We start from the raw sequence: 24,927 nt of genomic DNA, 5'->3' as shown, positions 1-24,927 counted from the left end.
TACTGGATAGGTCAAAGCTTAACAGTTGATGTATTTACAAGAGCAACGGGAAGGACACTATTATTCGTTCAGGCGGTGTCCTTATCACTGATATGTGTAACAGCTTGAAGAGAACATACAATATTTCCTCTAATAAAAGCTGCTGCTCTAGTAGACGCTGGAGTGCAACCAAATTGGATAAATCAAGTCCAAGTTTCTAATGGATGCTGCATCGAGTAAAGCAGTAAATGAATGATTCCCAGATTCAAGACCGTATAATGAATGGTCCCTAACTTATGGTGAAGAAAAAGAGGCTGATTTCTTATACATAATGGGTTTCCAATAAATGCTGGTACATAAAATGTCTGAAAAATGCATATGAGTGAATATGTCTGATAAGAGGAGATATAGTACGTATCAGTAGAGCCAGAGACTGGATGCCCCTGAACTATTGCAAGGAGACGCTGTGATGATGGTGTACTGAAACTCAAGTCACTTTCAAAGCCATTCAGTTGGTTACTTATACTCGTGTATAACTGTGCATTGGCCCAATATTTTGCTTAAAGGTGATTAAGTGCACTCATAGATACTGTGCATTGGCCCAATATTTTGCTTAAAGGTGATTAAGTGCTCTCATAGATACTGTGCATTGGCCCAATATTTTCCTAATAAGTGATTAAGTACATTCATAGATAACTTTGCATCGGCCCAGTGTTTTGCTTTAAGGTGGTGAAGCGCACTCATGGATAACTGTGCGTCAGTCCAATTTTATGCTTAAAAGTGGTCCATGCAAGACAGATTTCATGCTTTTGGAAGATGAAAGGTGTTCGTTTTTGTGTTTCGTTTCTGGAACGGATCCTATATCCCATGCCTGTGTGGAGCTTGTTTGATGGTGGCTGATTAGCCTGGATAGAAGAAGACCCGTGAAAGCAGATTTGAAGCTGCACCACTCCCATAACCTCAAGCAGTACATGAACCAGGGATCCATTACAGCCGCTGGGAAATTCCCCCAACCTTGCTTTGACATGGAGATGTGGTGTCGTAGATGCGATTACTGTGTATTACCAAAAGCCCACTTTGACCCATCTTGCTTCAACATTAATCCCTCCATTAAATCTAGTTGCCTCTGGATTAACACTCACTCCCAGTAATAATCTATGCTGAAATAAATTAGAAATAAACACAACATTTTCCAAATAAATGATTGCTTTTGGAGACATGGGGATTGACGGCTTTTGTCTTCAGATTGTGGATGGAAACTTCAAAGTTGTTTATGTTTTATCTGGTACGGCATTGCGCTCCACAGTAGATGAAGAATAATGGAGGTGACAGTTAGAGCTTTGATCCCACATTTGTCGGTGGCTTTATGGTCCAGCAGGGGGCACTATCAATTGGTGACTGGACATTGTAGGGAAAGGAAATCGGGCTTTAATTTGGTACTGGGAATTGATTCATTTGCTGCACAAAAACAACCTATGTGCTTCAGTGTTGTGAACAGGTAATCGATTGGAACGGATTTGATCTTATCTTGGTAATGGTGGAAATATGCTGTTTTAGTCTTAGTACAGGGAAGGAGGCTATCTTTGGATGCAGTAAAGAGTACTAAGATGTAACCAAAGTGCCAACTAATTTGGTTGCCATCATGGTTAAATTTTGCTTTGGCAACTTTTGTGTTTGTTTTATAATGCCAATAAACATCTAGATGGAATGTTTCCTCAAGGTTGGCTCCATAATCTTAGTTTGGAGCCTTCACAATTAAAGAGCTTTTGGCTCCTCAGGAGTCAGAAGAATTTGCATTGTGCATCCTGCAACAAAAATATTCTATTGCTATGGAATGGAATGGAAACGGATATTTTTATATGTATATGTGATTGTTTCTTTGATTGTTAAACTTGACAGGTTTCATTCCTCTTGTCTGAACCTCTGGGGTTCCTCTCTTGTAGGTTTTTCATGTAACAGAAACTGTTTATTATACTGATATTGAAATAGAACTGCAATTTGCCCATTCTAGGTCCTGGGGAGTTTTTGACTAATGACACACTTGTCTTCATGGCATTCATTACCTCACTCACACGAGTTAACTAAAATCACATTGACGTTGCTCTACCTGTCCAGGTCATTCATGTCCATAGTCAGGTTATATGCTGTGTTGAAGTCCATCTACCTGTCCAGGTGAATCATGTCATCGTCAGGTTATATGCTGTATCGAAGTCCATCTACCTGTCCAGGTGAATCATGTCATCGTCAGGTTACATGCTGTGTTGAAGTCCATCTACCTGTCCAGATGAATCATGTCATAGTCAGGTTATATGCTGTGTTGAAGTCCATCTACCTGTCCAGGTGAATCATGTCATCGTCAGGTTACATGCTGTGTTGAAGTCCATCTACCTGTCCAGATGAATCATGTCATAGTCAGGTTACATGCTGTGTTGAAGTCCATCTACCTGTCCAGGTGAATCATGTCATAGTCAGGTTATATGCTGTGTTGAAGTCCATCTACCTGTCCAGGTGAATCATGTCATCGTCAGGTTACATGCTGTGTTGAAGTCCATCTACCTGTCCAGGTGAATCATGTCATCGTCAGGTTACATGCTGTGTTGAAGTCCATCTACCTGTCCAGGTGAATCATGTCATCGTCAGGTTACATGCTGTGTTGAAGTCCATCTACCTGTCCAGGTGAATCATGTCATAGTCAGGTTATATGCTGTGTTGAAGTCCATCTACCTGTCCAGGTGAATCATGTCATCGTCAGGTTACATGCTGTGTTGAAGTCCATCTACCTGTCCAGGTGAATCATGTCATCGTCAGGTTACATGCTGTGTTGAAGTCCATCTACCTGTCCAGGTGAATCATGTCATCGTCAGGTTACATGCTGTGTTGAAGTCCATCTACCTGTCAGGGTGAATCATGTCATCGTCAGGTTACATGCTGTGTTGAAGTCCATCTACCTGTCCAGGTGAATCATGTCATTGTCAGGTTATATGCTGTGTCGAAGTCCATCTACCTGTCCAGGTGAATCATGTCATCGTCAGGTTATATGCTGTGTTGAAGTCCATCTACCTGTCCAGGTGAATCATGTCATTGTCAGGTTACATGCTGTGTTGAAGTCCATCTACCTGTCCAGGTGAATCATGTCATCGTCAGGTTACATGCTGTGTTGAAGTCCATCTACCTGTCCAGGTGAATCATGTCATAGTCAGGTTATATGCTGTGTTGAAGTCCATCTACCTGTCCAGGTGAATCATGTCATAGTCAGGTTATATGCTGTGTTGAAGTCCATCTACCTGTCCAGGTGAATCATGTCATAGTCAGGTTACATGCTGTGTTGAAGTCCATCTACCTGTCCAGGTGAATCATGTCATCGTCAGGTTACATGCTGTGTTGAAGTCCATCTACCTGTCCAGGTGAATCATGTCATCGTCAGGTTACATGCTGTGTTGAAGTATGGACCAGGGATGGTGGGGTGACCTTGTCTCATCTTATCGAAGACCCAGGTTTAGTTCCCCAGTACAGTGTCCCCCCACCTTGATATTGCTGGAATATTGCTAAAAGTGATGTAAAATCTAACTCACTCAAGCATCGATGCGCCGAGCCAGGAGTCAATATCCTTGATAAGAAATACTGTCCCAAGTATTTGTCATGCTGAAGAGCCATAGCCAGCCAATGATCATCATCTAGCTTACAACAAGCATGGGTGTTGCAGGTGAGCCAGTAAGTAATTAAGCCTGGAGACATCAGTAGGGGAAAGTGAGTGACAGTCAACCATTCAGAACACAGCTGCATGATGGTCTTTGCTGATGGTCACTTTCTATTTATATCTACAATGGTGGCCACTCTGTCTCTTAAAGGGGAGCTATGACAGTATTTAAAGACATTCCCAACAAGTTTGAATCTTGTCCTTTGAACACCTCTGTGTCTGCTATCTTAGATTTCAGTATAAAGATCCATCTAACAGTTAAATGTTACCCGATGACACTAAAGTGAGTTAGTTGGGTTTAACGCCGCTTTGAACAGTATTCGAGTTATGTCATGACATGTCAGTGTAATGTGGGTGGAAAGCCCAAAGTGATGCAGGTCTCAAATGTTTGCCACTTTTGTGAAAATACAAGCAGGGGTATAGTGCTGTCAAACCTAGAAAAAAAATCAGTCATTCAAACCCACAAACATAGGTTCCTAGCATGCCCAAGGGACGCAAGTCTGTACAGCGAATTGCGGTACCTTAGAACACGGGATGACCTATGTCCCCCCCCCTCCCCCTGAATTACACTGAAAGAATGTCTTAATTTCCCACCTGGTATTCTCTACAATGGCTACAGACATAGCCAGAAAATGGACGCCAGCACATAGAACAGGTCTTCATCACTAACAAGCAAGTAAGGATGCTGGGGTGTATCCTGGCACAGTTAACTTACAGTGTCATTGAGGCAGAACTTTTTTATTTCAACTTTTCAATTCAAGTGTTGAGATAGCTTTAACTGAAGTCCATAAAGATTCCAGGGAAGAGGTTGAGAATTATGACCTCAAAGTCTTTCCCACAAATGAGTGTACCCTTTGAACTAGATGAAGAGGCACTTGGCTATGAGCATGTTAGTGATAGTGTACCTTCTATAGGTTTGTTTAAGTGGATATCAAGTAACCAGCCTCTCATCCTTGTGCAAAGCCAATCGTGCATGAGCGTTAGATAACACTTCAGTACAAGGGGCCAGTATAGCCAAATAGCTTCATGTTAGTACTATAAGCTGCTTGAAACTGCCTATACCTTAAGACACTGTCTCATTATGGTTGCATGGGAGAGTTCTTCACAATTTGATGATCATGACAATTCATTATTAACAGTTTTCTGAGAAGACAAGATTTATGAACCACTTACATTGTCAGGAATGTGCCACGTTTCAAAAAATTGTTTTAGTAGATTGGTAGGATAATACCGAACATGTGTATGAGATGGCTTGTTTTGAGTTAGGATTACAAGAGCTGCACTGTTTTGAGTGTATCATTGCCCAATGAATATGATGTTTAGAGTGAGTATGTCGAATAAGGATAATTCATATCCGACAGCTGAGCGGCTTATCATTTGTCGTGTGTATTGCTCGTCCAGATGGATAGAATTTGTTTCATCTTTGGCAGATATGTTCAATTGTCAATGGATAAAAACATTATTAAATGTTATTATTTTCATATTTAATGTTTGAGAGAAATATCTGGGTAATGTTGCCATGACGAAGTAAGAACAAGTTTGTCAATGTTATATTGTTTGTACTTGCTGACATATATTGATTCTATTCTCAGTCTACAACATGAAAAATAGGTTGTGTAAAACAGCAGAAGAAATCAATAGATATTCAATCTGTACATGTGCATATGAATATACATAAGCACTTTCAAGTGTGTAGGTGCATTTGCCAGTGGACAACCTGTATGCTTTGACTCATTGTTGTTTCATTGGTTAAATGATAGACACAAGATTTGCAAGTTGTTGTTTAATTGGTTAAATGGGAGGCACAAGGTTTGCAAGTTGTTGTTTCATTGGTTAAATAGTAGACACAAGATTTGCAAGATGTTGTTTCATTGGTTAAATGATATAGACACAAGGTTTGTATGATGTTGTTTAATTGGTTAAATGATAGACACAAGATTTGCAAGTTGTTGTTTCATTGGTTAAATGATAGACACAAGATTTGCAAGATGTTGTTTCATTGGTTAAATAGTAGACACAAGGTTTGCAAGATGTTGTTTCATTGGCTAAATGATAGACACAAGATTTGCAAGTTGTTGTTTAATTGGTTAAATGATAGACACAAGATTTGCAAGATGTTGTTTCCTTGGTTAAATAGTAGACACAAGATTTGCAAGATGTTGTTTCATTGGTTAAATGATATAGACACAAGGTTTGTATGATGTTGTTTCATTGGTTAAATAGTAGACACAAGATTTGCAAGTTGTTGTTTAATTGGTTAAATGATAGACACAAGATTTGCAAGATGTTGTTTCCTTGGTTAAATAGTAGACACAAGATTTGCAAGTTGTTGTTTAATTGGTTAAATGATAGACACAAGATTTGCAAGATGTTGTTTCATTGGTTAAATAGTAGACACAAGATTTGCAAGTTGTTGTTTCATTGGTTAAATGATAGACACAAGATTTGCAAGGTGTTGTTTCATTGGTTAAATGATAGACACAAGGTTTGTATGATGTTGTTTCATTGGTTAAATGGTAGACACAAGATTTGCAAGGTGTTGTTTCATTGGTTAAATGATAGACACAAGGTTTGCAAGATGTTGTTTCATTGGTTAAATAGTAGACACAAGATTTGCAAGTTGTTGTTTCATTGGTTAAATGATAGACACAAGGCTTGCAAGTTGTTGTTTCATTGGTTAAATGATAGACACAAGGTTTGCAAGGTGTTGTTTCATTGGTTAAATGATAGACACAAGGTTTTTATGATGTTGTTTCATTGGTTAAATGATAGACACAAGATTTGTATGATGGTATTTCATTGGTTAAATGATAGACACAAGATTTGCAAGTTGTTGTTTCACTGGTTAAATAGTAGACACAAGGTTTGCAAGGTGTTCCATTGGTTAAATAGTACAGACAAATTGTACACGAGCTAACAGCCTGCTTGTCATGGTTTTGACATGTTTGCTCACACCTTTCTCATTTCCTAGAGGAACTTGGGAGAAACAACTCATCTCTTTACAAACACCCACGCACTGGTATGTTAAAACTCCACAAGAAACACCAAACACCTCTTTTTATATATTTAATACATATCAAATATAATTTCAAATGAATATCCACATCAGGATGTGGGCTCTGATATGAAAGTGCTTATCAGATCTTGCACCTAAAACATTTTGTATCAGATGTCAAATATTAAAGTTGCATGATACAAACTACCGGTAGATCTCTTCTAAGAACATCAGGATGACATTTTTTTAAGTAATTTTGCCCACAGCTATGGAGAAAATGGTGAATGTCTTGCTTTCACACACACCTACATCTTACAGCATTCCGACTCAGCTCATTTGACATTTGCGGGTAAGCTACACTGCCTGCCTTTGCTGGAGGAGTGAGTGAGTGAGTGAGTTGGGTTTAACGCCGCTTTTAACAATATTCCAGTTATATCGCGGCGTGTCAGCTTAATGTGGGAGGAAAGCCCGAAGTGATGCAGGTCTCAGACGTTTACCACTTCGGTGAAACCCACGAGCACGGGTATGGTGCTGACAAACCTAGAAACATAATTGGGGCGAACCGGGATTCGAACCCTCAATCATAGGTTTCTGGCGTGCCCAAGGGACGCAACTCTGCACAGCGAATCGCGGCGCCTTAGACGACTGGGCCACCCGTGCCCCCTTTGCTGGAGGAACAAGGTGGAATACTTTGTTTATGTTCTCAGCCTACTGACAAGCATGGTGAAGTAAGGTGATCTGATGATGTTAGAAGAAATGTCAATATTTTCGGGTCCCACTTTTGCACATGAACGGAGCTTCCCTTCTCAATATCAGGGATAATTTGTAGTAAATAAAATTAGGACAATGTTGACAGTTGTGTATTTTGTCTAGACAGCAGATTGGTGCCGAGTCTATGTAAAATTTATGCATCTAAAGATCATGTCTGTGAGGTGCTAAAGCAAAGAGGTGTAGCCACAACTCTAGCCCGGGAGCTGTTTGGTGGTAGGTAGCTTGTTTAGGGTATCTCTCATGTATGTTTTGCAGGTAATAAATATTTGGTATTTTTTTCCAAATATGTCTTATCTATGACATTTTGTTGGGAAAACTGACATTGATCATTAGGCCACCAGGGGGCTGTGTTATATTGGACACTTTGCCAGCGATGCAATTGCAGTGATAATCTAGGGGTCTGATGATACATGTGAAACTTGTGTATGTTTCCATGCACACCTCGTGTTGTTACATTGCCATTTCAATTGTTCACAGATAGAGGGAATGGAAATAGGTTATAGGTGGTTTGGAGGTGCTGGTGGTATTGGGGTTGAAGATATTGATAATTGGGGTTGGAGGTGGTGGGTGGTATTGGTGGTAGTGTAGTATTGACAGTGATGGTGGTCACCCGGTCATGGTGTGTCCAGCTTGTCAGTTGACGTGGTTAGTGTTAAGTTTATGGGGTTATCTCATCAGCATGTTTAGTGTGGGGAGGTGTGTGATAGCCTAGTGAGTGAGTATGGTTTTATACCGCTTTTAGCAATATTCCAGCAGTATCACGGCAGGGGACACTAGGAATGGGTTTCGCACATTGTACCTACATGGGGAATTGAACCTGAGCCTTTGGCGTGATGAGCAAAAGCTTTATCCAGTCAGGTGTCTGTCTGTCAATCTGTCTGCTAAGCCAACTGGTTCTGGGTTCAAACCCATCATTCATCCAGCTTGTGATCTTTGGGTTGTCAGCACCAAGCCATGGTCAAATGGTAAACATTGTCACACATTTTATATCACCAGTCACATTTACACTCACAGGAGGCAGAGGGGGCACGGGTGGCCCAGTCGTCTAAGGCGCCGCGATTCGCTGTACAGAGTTGCGTCCCTTGGGCACGCCAGATACCTATGATTGTGGGTTCGAATCTCGGTTTGCCCCGATTATGTTTCTAAGTTTGTCAGCACCATACCCGTGCTCGTGGGTTTCACCGAAGTAGTAAATGTCTGAGACCTGCATCACTTCGGACTTTCCTCCCACATTGAGCTGACACGCTGCGATATAACTGAAATACTGTTAAAAGCGGTGTAAACCCTCACACACACAGACAGGAGACAGAAGTCTCCCCTGACCCTGGATTATGCATCATCTTCAGTGTTTTCACAGAATCATGTTATGCGCTGCACCCAAGGACACAACTGCCCTCCCTATCTCAGTAATCCCCATAGGGTTATGCCCCTCAAGTAGGTCACTGTGGCATCCAGATATGCCCTATCTGAACACACAGAAGTTATTGAACCCTGAAGTAACTCATGATAGGTCATCGAGCCAATGCAGACTAAATTCATTTTTTTTTATAAAGACCTCAGGAAGATCAAGATAACTTACCTCAATCAATAATGTAAAGAAAAGTGAAATATTTACAGGCAAGACTACAAGTTGCTGTAAACAGTAGAGCACAAAACAACTTTGCTTGGTGGTGTCATGGGGCACAGGAATTCGTAGCTGTACACAAATAAAAATATGTTCTATGCCTGTGGTTTGGGGCATAGGAGCTTAGCCATCCTTGGTGGGCTTTCATTAGAGAGTCGAGACTTGAAGAAAAACAGTTGGAGAGCCTTGTGAATGTCAAGCTACTTCGCCTGGATCTGTGCAGAGTAAGACACATATCAAAGGGCACGAGTGATAGACAAAGCATTGGTTGCAGAGGACAGTATGAACGGCTTGTAAACAGATAACCTTGGTTCCTTTGAGTTACATGTAGGTGGGGTGAGGTGAAATGGGGTTTAATGGCACGTTCAAGATGATTGCACTTATGTAGTGACATGCATGCATGTAGGTGTGTGGCTGCTTCTGTTGGTATGGATCAATGCCAGTAGTATTATAGTGCTAATTATTAACCCACTGAGATACCATGCCACCATGGATAGCCAACTCAGAAACATAGACTGCAAGCCTACCAGTCCTTGTTTTTTCCCATTAATGCCGATCAACAGGCAGGATAACAACAGTTACTTTTTTATAACATCTTTTGCTATGACACGACAGGGGATCGAAACCACTGACCTTCTGCTCTCCGGGCAGATGCTGTATCCACTAGATCACAGAGAGGTTCATTTACATTTGCTGTTAAAATAACACATTGTGATCAAGTGGTGTAATAATGGGTACAGTCCTGTTAAGCCCTCTTAATAGAGGTATTGTATTGTTAGCTAGGCACCTTTTCTTTGACCACTACCAGCTGGTTCAAATTAGTGACATTTTCAGAACTTGTCTTGCAGACTTTTCCTGTAGATATTAGAGACATCTTGTTTTGAAAATACTTAAACCGGTTTCTCGTCTTACTGAAACCGTTTTGTATGCAATTGACTGTTTTCATGATATAAAAATATTCAAACCATCTCCAGTGCAAGCTACCACTGATAGACTGTTGCAAACTTTGGATACTTTTTATAGATATTTTATAGTGAAAACTTCTTATTGTAGCAATATTAATATAAACGTAGGGGCGGTCGGGTAGCCTAGTGGTTAAAGCGTTCGCTCGTCACGCCGAAGACCCGGGTTCGATTCCCAACATGGGTACAATGTGTGAAGCCCATTTCTGGTGTCCCCCGCCGTGATATTGCTGGAATATTGCTAAAAGCGGCGTAAAACATACTCACTAATATAAACGTAACTGCCAATAATTATTAATAATATTAAGGTGGGATAATGAATATGTACTTGCACATTTTCGAACGGGTTAGGAATTCTGTTCAAACCATAAATGGTTATCTGAGTAATTATGACAGGCCAAGTATACATATCGGTCTTCTTAACATGTGGCTTTATTTAAGTTTATTAGAGTTTATTAGACTGAAAGGGATTGACACTCAGGCTTCCAGCTTGTGGCTCAGAATGTAATTCATAGACTGTACCAATACAACTGAAAACATCCCTTGGACTACAGAAACTACCGAAGACTCTTTGGTGGAGAGAGTTGAGCACTTGATCTGGTTGTGTCTAGACAGTGATGGAGTATTTGTGTAGACAATGCTTGGATACTTGTCTCCTTGAGGTGGCAGTTATAGAATGTGTTTAGGTGCTAGGGTTGAAGGATATGGCCTCAAACTTGCTGGAGGTGGCAACAGATTCTACAGTCAACTGACAATCGGTAGTTGTCAAGCAAGCATCATGACCTGTAATGTAAGGAGGTTGATGATCTAGTCAGTTGCAAGTTGTGATCTGACTGTGATGGTTTCAGTAGAAAGAGAAAAATCATTTTGCTGTCAATTTCAATTTACAGAGTTACATAGTGATACATTTTGTCAATAAAATGTCTTCAGTGATGGTTCACATTAATATTCCTGGCTCCGCAACTCTCTAGCAGGTAGATAATTAATGGACTTCTGTCTCAGTAGCTGAGTGTAGCAGGTGACAAATGTTTGTCTTCTGATGGGGAAGAGGCCTGATTCTTGTCATTGTCATGCGGGGCACGGGTGGCCCAGTCGTCTAAGGCGCCACGATTCGATGTGCAGAGTTGCGTCCCTTGGGCACGCCAGAAACCTATGATTGTGGGTTCGAATCCCGGTTTGCCCCGATTATGTTTCTAGGTTTGTCAGCACCATACCACCATACCCGTGCTCATGGGTTTCAACCGAACTGGTAAACATCTGAGACCTGCATCACTTCGGGCTTTCCTCCCACATTAAGCTGACACGCCGTGATATAACTGGAATACTGTTAAAAGCGGCGTTAAACCCAACTCACTCACTCACTGTCATGCAATTATGATTACATACACTAATCAAACTGGTAGATGACTTAAAATACCCATGATAGTTTCTGAATTAGTGGTTGTGTAGTTGATGGAGAAGACGAATAAGCTGCACTCTTGCTTCACATCTGAGAGAGTCATATCAGTACAGTAATATCTTTCTAACAGTAGTTTCAAATGTCACCATACTAACAAGTCTAAATAGCTTCTAGAAGATTTGTTAATGCATGACTGTTTTTATGTAAGGTTTTATAGGTCGATGTGTTAATTCAGATATCCTCTGTTCTGATTCCACTTGGGGGCACAGGTGGCCCAGTTGTCTAAGGCACCGCGATTCGCTGTGCAGACTCTGTGCAGAGTCGCCCCGATTATTTTTCTAGGTTTGTCAGCACCATTCCCGTTCTTGTGGGTTTTACTGAAGTGGTAAACGTCTGAGACCCGCATCACTTCGGGCTTTCCTCCCTCATTAAGCTGACACGCCGTGATATATAACTGGAATACTGTTAAAAGTGGCTTTAAACCCAACTCACTCCCTCTGATTCCACTTAAAAATAGGTCACCAGCAACCTATGCTGGTTGCGAGTTGACCAAATGGATCCGGTGGTCAGGCTTCATGCCTTGCATCTCATCACATCCCAATTGTGCGGGTTGATGCTTAGGATGTCAATCACTGGTTTGTCTGGTCCAGACTTGATTATCTACAGGTAACCATCATATAGCTGGAATATTGTTGAGCGTGGGGTTAAACACACATCAGAACATGCATAAAAGATGTATTAAGATTTTCTAATTCCTTATGACTGCGTCTCGACAATTGAACGGTAATGTATACCGGTACTCATTATTGCTCTCTACATCCAGATGCTGGAAACCTGAATATGTCCTGGAATGCACTTGCCCTTTTCTTTTGATTGATGTCATAGAAGTAATATGAATCAATTTTTCTCCATTTCAATTTTTACCATGTTATGTAAAGCCATTTTCTTTTACGTCATTTATGTGAGATCAAAGGTAATGTAAAGCAATTATTTGCTACTTTAGTTCAAGCATGGAAAGGAAGGAACAGTGATTAGTTTTACCGCAGCTTCTAGCTAACCTATCTGTATATTTAAGATTGAATACATTTCAATAATGTTTCACTGAACGTTGTCACACAAATAGAACATTGAGATATGGAGCAGAATGATAAAGATTGCCCTTTTTTCAATGATACTTTAGTTATCAGATTCTTTTCCCCTGAGCTGGCAAATCTAATCAGACAATTTTTACCCTCCCAAGAAAATCTATTACGAGAGTAGTATTTTGACTCCAGTTGAATATTGAATCTATTTATCTTGTTAAATTTTGTTTAAGGTAACATTTTCCCATTAATGCCTCTTTGTGCTATTGTCTACACAACATCACGGTGAATGTGTTGAAGTGATACGACACTGAAGCACTGAGGCCATGATTAGTTACAGCAGATTTTCATTCCTGCCCATCTCAACACCAAACACGTAACTGCCGCTCATCACTATTTACCCAAGTACAGAACAGCCAAAATGATATTTGTAACGTATATTTCCATGAAATACACCATACAAGTTTTGTTTGTTTATTTGTTGTTTAAAGCCGCACTCAGCAATATTCCAGCTATATGACGGCGGTCTGTAAATAATTGAGTCTGGACCAGACAATCATGAGCATCGATCCACACAATTGCGACATGCACCAACCATGTCAGCGAGCCTGACCACCCAATCCCATTAGTCACCTCTTACGACTAGCATAGTCGCCTTTTAAGCATGGGTTACTGAAGATCTATTCTACCCCGTATCTTCACGGGTCACCATGCAAGTACAACCAAGCATTCCAGCTTCATGTTAATCACATCCATTGATAGCTTTTGCACACAGATGTTTTGAACACTTTGAACAAAAACACACAAAGAAATACTTTATAAGGTGAGCGCTTTTAGTTCCTGTCATTTATATTGACAATTTGTTCTTATTATTTATACAATCTAGAAATTATGATTTAAAGTAATAATTATTATAGAGACTTATGCAAGTCTAATATGTATGCCTCCTTACATTTTGTGAAGATTTGGGTGGAAATCACATAATTAAATTATTGTGGTCTTATCTTCAATGCATGTTTCCTGCTGGCAAGGTGATGTTTGTGATACTGTAGTGATACGAGAACCTCTTGGCAATGTGCCCGCCGCCCCCGCCCCTGCCCCACTGGTGTCCTATCTGACATTCCCTCGGGTGGATCTAACTGATCATGTGAAAACATTGGTCATGGTAGGCGTTGTATGCCTGTAAAACAGTGTCGTATACAGTACTATCACAATACTGATGTGTGAGGTGGTACTTGATAGGAAGTGCCAACACTGGATACTGGTGATAGTGGTGGAGAGTGTTATCAGGCCATCTATATATTTTCTTGTTCTCATCACCACTCGGTAGGTCCTAAATTACTGTACTGCCAAAGCAAGATTCATTTTTTTTATATCCATCCATTCACAGGCTTGAATTTGTCTTGTCAAAACCTTAATTTTTTATAATGGGTTCATAAAATGTTTCATAAAAATAATCTTTGGGGTATTTAATTGTAAGGAAGTACGAAGATAGAAAGTAAATCTGCCTGTTACTTTTAAAAAAATCTTTTTAGCCCCCTGTGTTATATCTTTAGGGCTGTCAACACCAGCACTGCACCTGTTGTGTTACAATAATCAAATTAGGACATGTTTTCCATATATCTTAAGCAACAGAATTTATCAGTTATATTCCCAACCAAAGGCAGGTTTCCAATTTTTAGTTATTTGAAAAAAAAATTTTTTGTTTCCTTCTGATGTCAGTTTAATTTCTTATTACTCTGACTGACCACATCCTCTGAAGTTAAGCATGGAGACAAAGAACAATCAATATGATATGGATGGCTTCATAGGGATGACTGGAGAGGGAAACAGATCCAGTGTGAAGTTAGTCTTGTTTGACTGCTTCATAGCTCTTGCCCACTGACAACGTTCCTCAGATATCCAGTAGCACCAGTGAAACAAACCAAAAGTCACAGGTCTCATAGAAACTTTTCTGGTCAAAACATCAGGTCTTTGCAGTTTCACAAATTGTTCAAAGCTTTATGTCACGAGTATGTCAGAGATTCTTTGCTGTAATACCTCATGATCAAGACACACTTACTTGTCAAGCAGCTACTGCTTCTTTCAGCTTAGTATAATAAGAGGGAAAACTCATTATTCCATGCAGACTTTTTCTGTGTTGGATATGTACTTTGGTTGTTATTGCCTGTTAGAGTGGATGTTGTGTCACGGCACACCCAGCAATATTCCAGCAATATTGCATCAGCCTGGGTCAAAGAAGCTGTTGTTGTTTTGATGACCAACATCCCTGGCTGTCACAGCATCTTGATGAAGGGAACCAAGAGTGTCTAAATTTCAGGCCTATGAAGCCTTTGTTTCATCAAATATATCAGCTGTTGTCCATAAGAATGAATGTAATTTCTATTCTGAAGAGTGATATTCTTTGTCTGATTGCCAAGACATTGCAATACACTCATCATTATCAGGTTTACAGCGTTGTGAAGTAGTCAAATATTGGCTGCAAATAGTGTATAGTGAGTGTTAGGGAATCTGTTTTTAATGAGCAAATATCTTAAAGAACTTAAGGGCATGGTTGACCCACCTAGGTGCTAGAATTTGCTGTGCAGTTGCATCCCTTATGCAGGCCAGAAACCTTTGATTGTCGGGTCTAATCTGAGATTAGACCTAGGCCTGGTTATGTGTATAGGTTTGTCAGTACCATACCTATCAGCTTTCCTCCCACATGAAGCTGACTGCCATGATGTGACTGAAATACTGTTCAAAGTAGCTTTTACCAAATTCTGAGACAAATTTAATGAAACACCTGTATGAAAGCCTATATGTCCATTATATGAGATGTTACTTCTGGGTCACCTTTCGAAGTTCAGGGCGTTTGTATAGGGAGCTTGACTTACCTGAACTGAATAATGCTGTCTGTTTGACGATAGAGTTTTTGGTTCAGTAAATACAGATTAAAACAATGCTGTTGACTTTTAGAGGACAGTTTTCTTGGATCCTTCCATGGGAATATACATTGATGCATGACACAAGCCTACGTCCTTTCATCAACTGCAGCTCCTGCATCTTTGTGATCAGTACTTGGGATAAGAATTTCGGTTTCCAGTTCAACTTTTAATTGAATGCAAGTCCAAGTATTGATTTACATTCTGGATGGGGGGGTCTCTTCATCTGCACATTTGATATTTCACATCTGTAGCCAGAGAAAGATTTATTGAAACTAGTGACATACATAAAGGGTTTTCATTTTCCTGGTGTTTTTTATGTTTGATGTCACCTGTTGCCACAGGATCGTTACACGGGTGACATATGTTTATTGGAGATTTTATCATATCTTTTTATATCTGGAAATAGTGTCTGCAATACAATGAACCAAATAAATCTTTGTATATGTATTCTCACATTGCACACAAGCAGTTACTCTGAGAAGGAAGTGTTCACTGTCACAGCCAGAAGCAGATCTGGTTTATGTCGGAGCTATCTTTCCGACAAACATTTATTCATTTGTAATAGTTTATGTCCGTTTTGGGCTTTAACACAACTAAATTGTTTTCAGTATTAATAGAGAAAACAAACACGCAACTCTGTAACAAAGGATTTTGTTAAAACTACATTTGTGTTTCTCATAAACAAGGTAAAAAAATAGCATGTGTGTTTCTCTCATAAACAAAGGCAAAACCAGAATTAGGTTCTGTCATTAACAAAATCATCCAAATCATCCAAAAATGTTGACAGACCTAAGAAATTAGCTTTTGATGAAGGCGCCAGGCGTTAGATGTTCCCCAGCAGCCCTGCTCACCAGGGGTCGGCATCTTCACCTGCCTGCAGCAGCAGCAGAAGAAGAGGTCCCTCATGCATGCTCATTTACCACTCTTTTACCCTGCAGTGTGTCAGTCGCCTGTGATTGCTTGGTAAGCTTCACTCATGCATTGCACTGCTCTGTTGTTGTTCTCATTGGCTGTCTGGTGTGGTAGCTGTCATGTGTTTTGTAGTTCACCGTTTACCCTGATGACTTGCTGATGTGATTCATTAGTTTTACCCTAGTTAACTCTGTCAGAAGTGACATTGTGATTTTTTTATCTTTTTATATTTATGTAGGGTTTTTTATTATAGGTTTAACATGTAAGGAATTTTGAAATTTCGAATATGTATATATTTTATTTTTGTGTGTGTTGGTAAAATGTAAACATTTTCTCACATTTTATGAATAGATAATCTTTGTCTAGTGTTATTATCATAGCAGTACCATTCAGATTATTTACATCACTTAAATAAGATAACTTTAACATAATCATATCCAGTTGTTAGCATTATTATTTTCAACACAACCATTTAAAATTGAAGTGGCATGAGTTTTTCAAGTCTATGTACGAATTTTATGTCCTATTATCTGTCATGTGAATAATTATTTTCATTTGGCAGATATATTCAGGTCTAGCTTTATTCTGAAAGAGAATGAAATATAAAAAAAGTCATTTTTAATAAATTCTATTTCATTCCGTGAAGCAGTCATCAGGTTAAAAGTTTCGCTGCAGCGTCTCCATGGTGTCACCAACTGTCTCGATTAAAACATCAACTTGATTGTAAAGTCAGCATGCATAACACAAGCTTGCTGACACGTCTTTTACAGGTTTGAAGGTCCCGTTTAAATATTAAACTGCGGCGAGACACTCTGAAGACTAAGTTAGAGATTACTTGCGCTATGGTGCACCTGATAATTAAATGCGCTGTTTGTTTTCTTTCAGATGGTCTGAAGTAAACAGGAGCGACCTGTAGTTGCGATCTTCGTTATCATCGTTAGCCTGACCTCTTGGTGTCGCAAGCCGCTGCTTGATTGGTCGCCCGGCTGCCCCGCTGCTAGCTCTTGAATGTACTACTAACACAGAGGCTTAGGGAATAACCTAAGAGACATAGCCCAGTTGCAGCAGCAGCAACAGCAGCAGCGTGAATATTGTGTGTGAAACTGTGGTACATTGTTGTTGATCATCAACGTTGATTGTCATTGCTTCATATCTGGTGACAGTGAGACGTTTGGAGCCCAGTTTATGCATAGAGATGACTGTTTGTTTTCAGTGGAAAAAATATGCTTGAGATTCCAGAAGGTGAAAAGTAAATCACTCTAAGAGCTTGCAGAGATACTGTATGGGTTTGTCTGTTGCCAAGACCGATGAATGATTTCATTGTCAGTCGTAACATATCTCAATTGACCAAGTTTGAATTTGTGTGCAACCAAACCGGCAATATGGCATTCATGTCGGACAACAGTGATAGTGGGAGCGAGGACATGAGATATAATGGTACCTCGAAACATATGAACGGCAAGGAGGAAAACAGTATATGTAGAGACTTTCTACGGAATGTGTGCAAAAGAGGCAAGCGGTGTCGTTATCGTCATCCGACAATCAATGAAGCAAAAGATCTCGGCAAGAAACAGGAGTTCACATTTTGCCATGATTTCCAGAACACAGGTTGCCGTAGGGCATCATGTAAGTTCTTGCATTGTACGAGGGAAGAAGAGGAGTATTACCTTCAAACAGCACAACTACCTGTTCGGCTCCAGCAGCAGGCAGCATTAGGGGTGGGATCAGTTGCACATTCCCTTCCCATTCTCAAAGGAGAGGTGCCCATTTGTAAGGATTACTTAAAACGTGAATGCAAACGTGGAGCAAAGTGTAAATATCGCCATCTTTCCGGTCAGGAATATGACTTTGAAATGCGCAAAACGGACATTAGGACTCCCCGAGTTCTGCCTTTTAATAACTATGAAAATGATAGTTATGACAGGTTTGAGTATGGACATGGCCCACTGAAAAGAAGGCGGCTTGATTCTGAAGGATATGGTAACTATATCGATGGACGCTACCCTCCACCCATGCGCTCATTAAGTGTCCAAATGCTTGAAGACGAAAATAACATGTTGCGGCGCAAAGTTGAAGAACTTAAGAAACAAGTCGCTGATTTGACTGCAACAAATGAGGTCCTTCTTGAGCAAAATGCGCGCTACCGCGTCAGCAAATCCACAGCGATTATGACACCGGCAGTGACTGTTGCTGGCACAGGGGCTACGTTGAACCACCTGAGCACAAGCTTGTCCCAACAGATAGCGCTTAACAGTGAAATGGCCACCCAGCACGCGTTGCAAACAGCTCAGCGATTTGCGCGGGAGATGGTGCATGCTCCAAACCAATCGGCGCTCGCAGCCCAATCCATAAACCCGTCAGTGACACTGAACCCATCCACCATGGTGTCGCTAACACCAGCGTCACTGCAGCAAAACCCTCTACAAGGTGCTGGTACCATTACACAGAGTATTCCACAAAACTTGGCTGGCCAGAGTGCTTCTCTAGTGTCCTACCCCATTGTGTCGCAGAGCATTAGGGTGGCGGGGGTGCCCAGCAGCATGGCGCATTGAAACTGTGTTTGTACATAGTAAGTACATTGCAGCATCTGCTTTTGATTTTCTGCGCTTCATTTGATAGCACTTTATTCTTTCATCAACAAATAAAGATTTGTGATATGAATTGAGATTTGAATGTGGCATTTGTTCTGGATTTGTCAGTTTCGGTGTGAGAGATGGACGCACTGCCAGTGTACTGAGTGTCTCGCTTCTTTCCAGTTGCAAAGACTATTATAGGAACTTGCAAGAAGTGGTGTACTATATGCTCTCCAGAACAACTCACCTCTGTACATTTGCAAATCTTCGTACCAACACACACAAATGTTTTGGTTCAAAAATAGATTGCGGTGCATTTAGCCAATCAGATGACTTTCTATGGCAAAAGTGTAGGGAAACAAACCAATCAGATGTCTCCTCTTATAAGTCTATTGTAGAGTGCATCATAGCTCCTGGCACGATGTGGCTGGCATTTGTTCGATTACTAATGGAAGCAGGACAATCCTGCTTTCAAGATGATGATGCCTGGGATGATATACTGTTGAAAGGAACTGCTACTATTGAAGAAGGTAGGGTCGGCCGTACCATGGTATATGTTATGGACTATGCATAAAGCCTGCTAGCTAACACAAGTGGCTGTTAACCAAAACATGTTGTCAACTGTACAACAACTGAAGATTTTTACAGTTAAACTGTGCAGAAATTTTTTCCTAGTAGAAAATTTATTAGTCTTCTTGATATAGATTAGTAATTATGCAGATGCCAATGCATTTCACAGTATCTAGTATTTACTGGAAATATGTAACACTGTAAATATTTTAAATATAAAGTCGGTCGGTCACCTGGACAACTCACTGCTTTTGATAATTTTTTGTGCCAGTATTAGCTGACATTTGCAATTTAATTCAGTTGAAGGTAAGATATATATGTGTCTTCAACAGAACTTGGCATCATCTGAGTCTTGTGTGATTCTGACATTTAAACCTGATAAGATCTGATATAACATCTTTATCATTCAAGCCTGTAGGGACTGAGGTAGGAATAGGTCCCCAGCAATCTATTGCATGTCATAAGAGGCGACTTAATTGTAAGTTGTGGTAAGACTCGGTGATTTCGTTGATTGTGTGTTATCATACTCCATCTGCGTGGGATATTGTTTATAACATCAACTATTGTGTGGCCTAGGTTTGAATATATACAGGCTGCAGTTATATCTGAAATATTGCTGGAGCTGCGTAAAACTACAAAGAAAAACTTTGACTAAAATGATACTAAGGTTTAGGAAAGAAAGTATGTTGTTTCGATTTCTGGGGAGGTGATATCTTTTTTTCATGCAGATCACAAACATATCAACTATACAATTTCAAGCAAGTTTACAGCTGGACTTTCTATTTAACATACATGTAAGTAAAATAACATGGACACAAATTGTTTTTGATCTGTTAAATCGGAACTGTACCATGACAACCAAGTCATGGATGGTTTGGCCAAGACTTTGAGACCATTTTATAGTGAAGAGACAAGTCCCTGAAGTCACTGGAATCATAACCGGTGTGAGTATCATGATACAGACTACGACTTTGAGATACACACTTACTGGCTCATCAGTGCTAATGGATGGCCTATTTCAGAGTGAGTGAATGGTACAGTCAGCAATATTATAGCTGGACTTTGGTGGCTTGAAATTATTCAGATCACAGGGGTTTCGCTGAAGACAAATGGCATTAAAACATTCTGAAACATTTTCATGACTTTATCAATTATTTATGAGACTTATCTTCTGTAACATTAACGTCTTTGTAAATTATATACCAGACATTTTGGATAAGAAATCGTGAGTCATGGTTAGGCATAGGGCACAAGATGGACAACATCAGGAAAGCGTAGCGTCTTTGGTATGAATCTTGTTTGATTCCATCATGAACTATGTTACAGCTTCATCATGGCATAGTCTGGATCAGATGAACCAGTTGCTGACAGTATGGGCAACAGCTTATGCTCTAAGTTTGATGAAACCAGAGACAATATAATATATTATATGGTCTCTGATGAAGCACAAGCAACCACTAAAGCAAGTCAGCTTGATCCCCTTTCTAGTCTGCTGTAGTGAGTATAATACTAAGGGATCTATTCAGCCCTGAACTCACAACGGGAACCGATTTGAGAGATCACTTTTGTTCACCTTGAGGTATCTATGACGCTGCTTCTGACCTTACCAAGTACAAATGGAGTAACTATCAATCTCATTGAAATCTTATCTTCTATTCAGGTACAATACCATCTCCATAGGAGGTTGCGTCAGGTGAACTTTCTTATCAGCCAATCAGCATTGGGGCTTCTAAGTTCTTGGTACAAGCAAGCAAAGCCTTCAGATCAGCATATCTGATTTCTGTATTTTGAAAACATGCTAAATATACAATATCAAGGCCAGAGAATAATTACTTTCAACTATCCACCGAAACAGATTCCCATGTGTTTAACTTAAAGGTGAAATAGTGAAAACAACTTTTCCTGAATGTACATAATAAAGGCTGTGCCATTATATTGTTGTGGATATTTTATACACACTGTGATTTTTTAGCACCCTGGCATCTACACCCTACAGGGACAACCATCGAGGGCATGTTTGTGTTCTTTTTGGATTTTCATTTTCCAAATCATGGAGGAAAAGAAATGAAGCCAAATCAAGTTTAGAAGCTGACCCCGGATTGGCTCAAAAACCCACACATTTTTAATATAGATCAGGATGTCAAAGGTCTCTCCAATTTAACCTGACGCAACCTGGTGTCCTCAGATCTTCAGGAGAGAGGTATCGTATTGTAAAAGATCTGGTTTTAATTAGATTTGGTAACTAACTAACAAACTGATGGACCCTTCTGGCATTGTGTTGCCTATCATGCTGAACTGTATAGTTGGTTTTTAATGCACAAACACCAGGATTTCCCAGCAAGACCCACGTCAACATTTATGACAATAAAGATATTCATACATTTCATTTTTAAAACATGCTGGTATGGTTAAGAAATAATATCAATAATGAATAATCAGGATGACTGTACTTTCAGGTGTCCATAATTCACCCAGTTCACACTGACCCAGCATACAGTGTTTGTCTATCCTTGTTGTAGACTTTAAGTCCCATCAACATACATTAAGCTGTAATGGCTAAAAATGTAATGGTTAGAGATGTGACAAAAGTCCTAGAGGATGCCTCATGGTGTTGGTGTCATACATTCCCTGTGTTTGTGGTTAGCAGATTGGCTTTGCCCAGATTGCATCTTTTGCTCAGCCTGTTTCTCACTTTGATCTTGCACTTTTTGCAGTTAAAGATCTTCAGCATGCTCCTTAGATGTCAAAACATCACCAAAATAAATTTTAAGTAAGGTGCAAATGATACAAGTCGGTCCGTCAACATGCTCCATACAAGGGATTGCCTGTCATATTTGCCAAGCTGTTGATTAAAATAACTCCTGGTTTAACATAGAGCTCTTTACCAAACATGCAAGGCCACAACCGATGAGTTACATGTATGTCAAATGTTCATGTACACAACAGAGTTGAAAAAGATCCGAGGAAATATTTAATGATTAAATGTCTCTCGGAAAGTACATGCGTGATATCAGTGTTTAACATTCAGATAAATTCCTGCAGGACTGGCATGTCTACTACTAAACATCCACTCCAGACTGTTGATCAATATCTACCCGGTACATGCCACTCAGGGTATAAGTTCATAACCTTTATTTTATTAACTAAATCTACATGAACAAATTCAGCCTGACCACCAGATGTGCATGTTTTAAAATTTGACCCACCAAGACAAAAACAGACCATGGTAGGTTTGGTAGGCTGGTATTTTGAACTCTGGCCATATACAGTGGTTCATCTGATATTTTGATTTTTTTTAATCCCTTTAAGATAAAATATACATGTACTACGCTTCCAATTTTAATTATGAAGCACAATAAATCGTAATTTAAAAACATCAGTTTAGGTTCCTTTGTTATCAAATTTTCTGATTTTCAAATTCAGGACATTAGGAAAGATATAATATGCACATGGTATACATGGTTTTCATGTAGTGCTGGATGGATCATAAGAATATAACTTATCTTCAGCTGAACGATTACACACTGGGAATATTGAGTGTCTCCATCTGGAGATACATATTAGCCCAGAAATTTCATTTGAAACCTACCACGTAATTTGGAGGTGTCAAATGTCAAATGTCAAATGTCCAAGCTTTCAACACCATTAACCCACGCAACTCTGAAAACAGAATGTTTATCAACATTGTCGAATACACAAGTTATCAGTAATTTTGTGAAGCACAGTCTATACTTCTGCCTCTCTCCCTGATGTCTGACACTTGTCAGACAGACATGGCATCGATGGCCCTGTAATGCAATGCTGTCCTGATACAATGGATGATGTTACATTGTAAGTATTAATCAAATGCAATAGATAATGGATGCAATATTCTTGTTGCCAGCTGGGGCCTGCCCGGTTCTAAGTCTTAGGATAGAATACTGACCAGGAAAATTAACGTGCTCATTGAAGAGTTCAGATTTCCATCGTTTGAATCCCATTTAACGTTTTCCAACCTGTTGTAGGGACATGAGGTGAGATTAGAATCAGTTCATGTGGTAGTCACTTTCATACCATCTTCCCCAAGCAGGGGACTTATCTGTTTGTAAAAGTCCAGGGTTGAAACTGGACTTTTTTAGTCCGTTAACTCCCTTGCCCTGGGAAAAGATGCTTTTATGATGTCACCCATGCATTGCTGTGTAAAGTAAGAGAAATATGGAATATTGTTTGCAACAAGTCATTATTCTGAGACAATACATGACAATAGCAGTCACATGGCAAGGAACATGCATGAATGGGTCGGAAACTCAAGAGGTTTCAAAGTATTTCAACAATTCAATCAGTGTGTGATTTCAAGGTAATTGGATTTGCGCAGGTATATGAAAAGCATGATCATGACAGACAAATAACTGACAGACTACGAAGACTGTCTGACAAAACGTAGAGTATTAACAAATACGTAGCGTCAGGTGACCATCTATGGTAAACACGTTCAGCTCCACCCCCTGCATCTGTGGATGCATGCACACACAATAGGCAGCTGTCTCATCCATGGGGTCACCATGGTTCCAAACATTCACGCAAAAACCACATCCGGGATGTAACACAGCTGGAAACAGACATGTCGTGACCACTGATTTGACTTTTAATTTATGTTAGCCCTTACTTTTGTTCATGAGCGTATATATCCATCATATCTGACTCAAGTTTAAACAGTTTATTGCCAGCTTCCCACAAGATGATTCTGAAGCAGATTTCAATTTCAAGATACTTCAAGGAAACAAACGCTGGATCCACAGACTTCATTCTATTTCATCCTTTCATTCAAAGAAAAGAGGTACACTTTGCCCGATATATGTTTATATGAGCTGAACATGGATCCCACATCACACAAATCCTAACTGGTACATGTCAAAAATAAATTGAGAAGAAACATACAGCAAGTTAGACAAATAAATCGTTCAGCTGTTTTGACCTTGGCTGTTGCATAAGACAAATAAAACATGACATACACTTTTTGAAGTGAAGGATACGGCATCTGCTTGTCCATGTAACAATGGGCAGGATCTGTCTTTGTTGTTGGTTAGACATGGAGGCATGGAGCTCATCACCTGCAATCATTAGGAAGTTCTTGTGGAACTCATCAGTGGATGATATCAGTAATGACATTGCTGGCAGACTGAAGCAGCAACACAAGGAGAGCTGAGCCATTCTGTTGAAGCTGTGGGAATAAACGCTATTATGAACATGGAGTAGTGTTTAGCCTAGAGGTTAAAGCTATAACTCGTGACGCTGACGGCCTGGGTGTGAGTCCCCATGCATTTCAGGTGCCCTCAGCTGTGTTATCGCTGGTACACTGCTAAAAGACATGTAAATCCTTTTTCACTCATAAATCCAAACTTTGTTATGAAATATTGATATTATCAAATAAAATTGCCATTTTCACCTCTAAAATTA

General features: G+C 39.9%; 1 protein-coding gene across 8 annotated transcripts in view; it reads left to right on the top strand.

The window, feature by feature from the left end:
* Positions 1-24,927, top strand: part of LOC139464606 (zinc finger CCCH domain-containing protein 10-like) — a 188,988-nt gene that overhangs the window by 108,825 nt on the left and 55,236 nt on the right. For 6 of the 8 annotated variants that reach the window (XM_071246131.1, XM_071246134.1, XM_071246130.1 and 3 more), the window contains one exon: positions 17,234-19,459. The exons of the other annotated variants lie outside the window; for them this stretch is intronic. In XM_071246131.1, the coding sequence (XP_071102232.1) occupies positions 17,656-18,900 (1,245 nt within the window). In that variant the 5' untranslated portion in view covers positions 17,234-17,655 and the 3' untranslated portion in view covers positions 18,901-19,459. Of the gene's footprint in view, positions 1-17,233; positions 19,460-24,927 lie in introns of those variants that run through there. 8 annotated transcript variants of the gene reach the window in all.

The sequence above is a fragment of the Haliotis cracherodii genome, unplaced genomic scaffold (genome assembly GCF_022045235.1).
Source record: "Haliotis cracherodii isolate W230 unplaced genomic scaffold, xgHalCrac1.p SCAF_17, whole genome shotgun sequence".
NCBI lineage: Eukaryota > Metazoa > Mollusca > Gastropoda > Lepetellida > Haliotidae > Haliotis > Haliotis cracherodii.
This window is presented reverse-complemented; position numbering and strand designations above follow the sequence as displayed.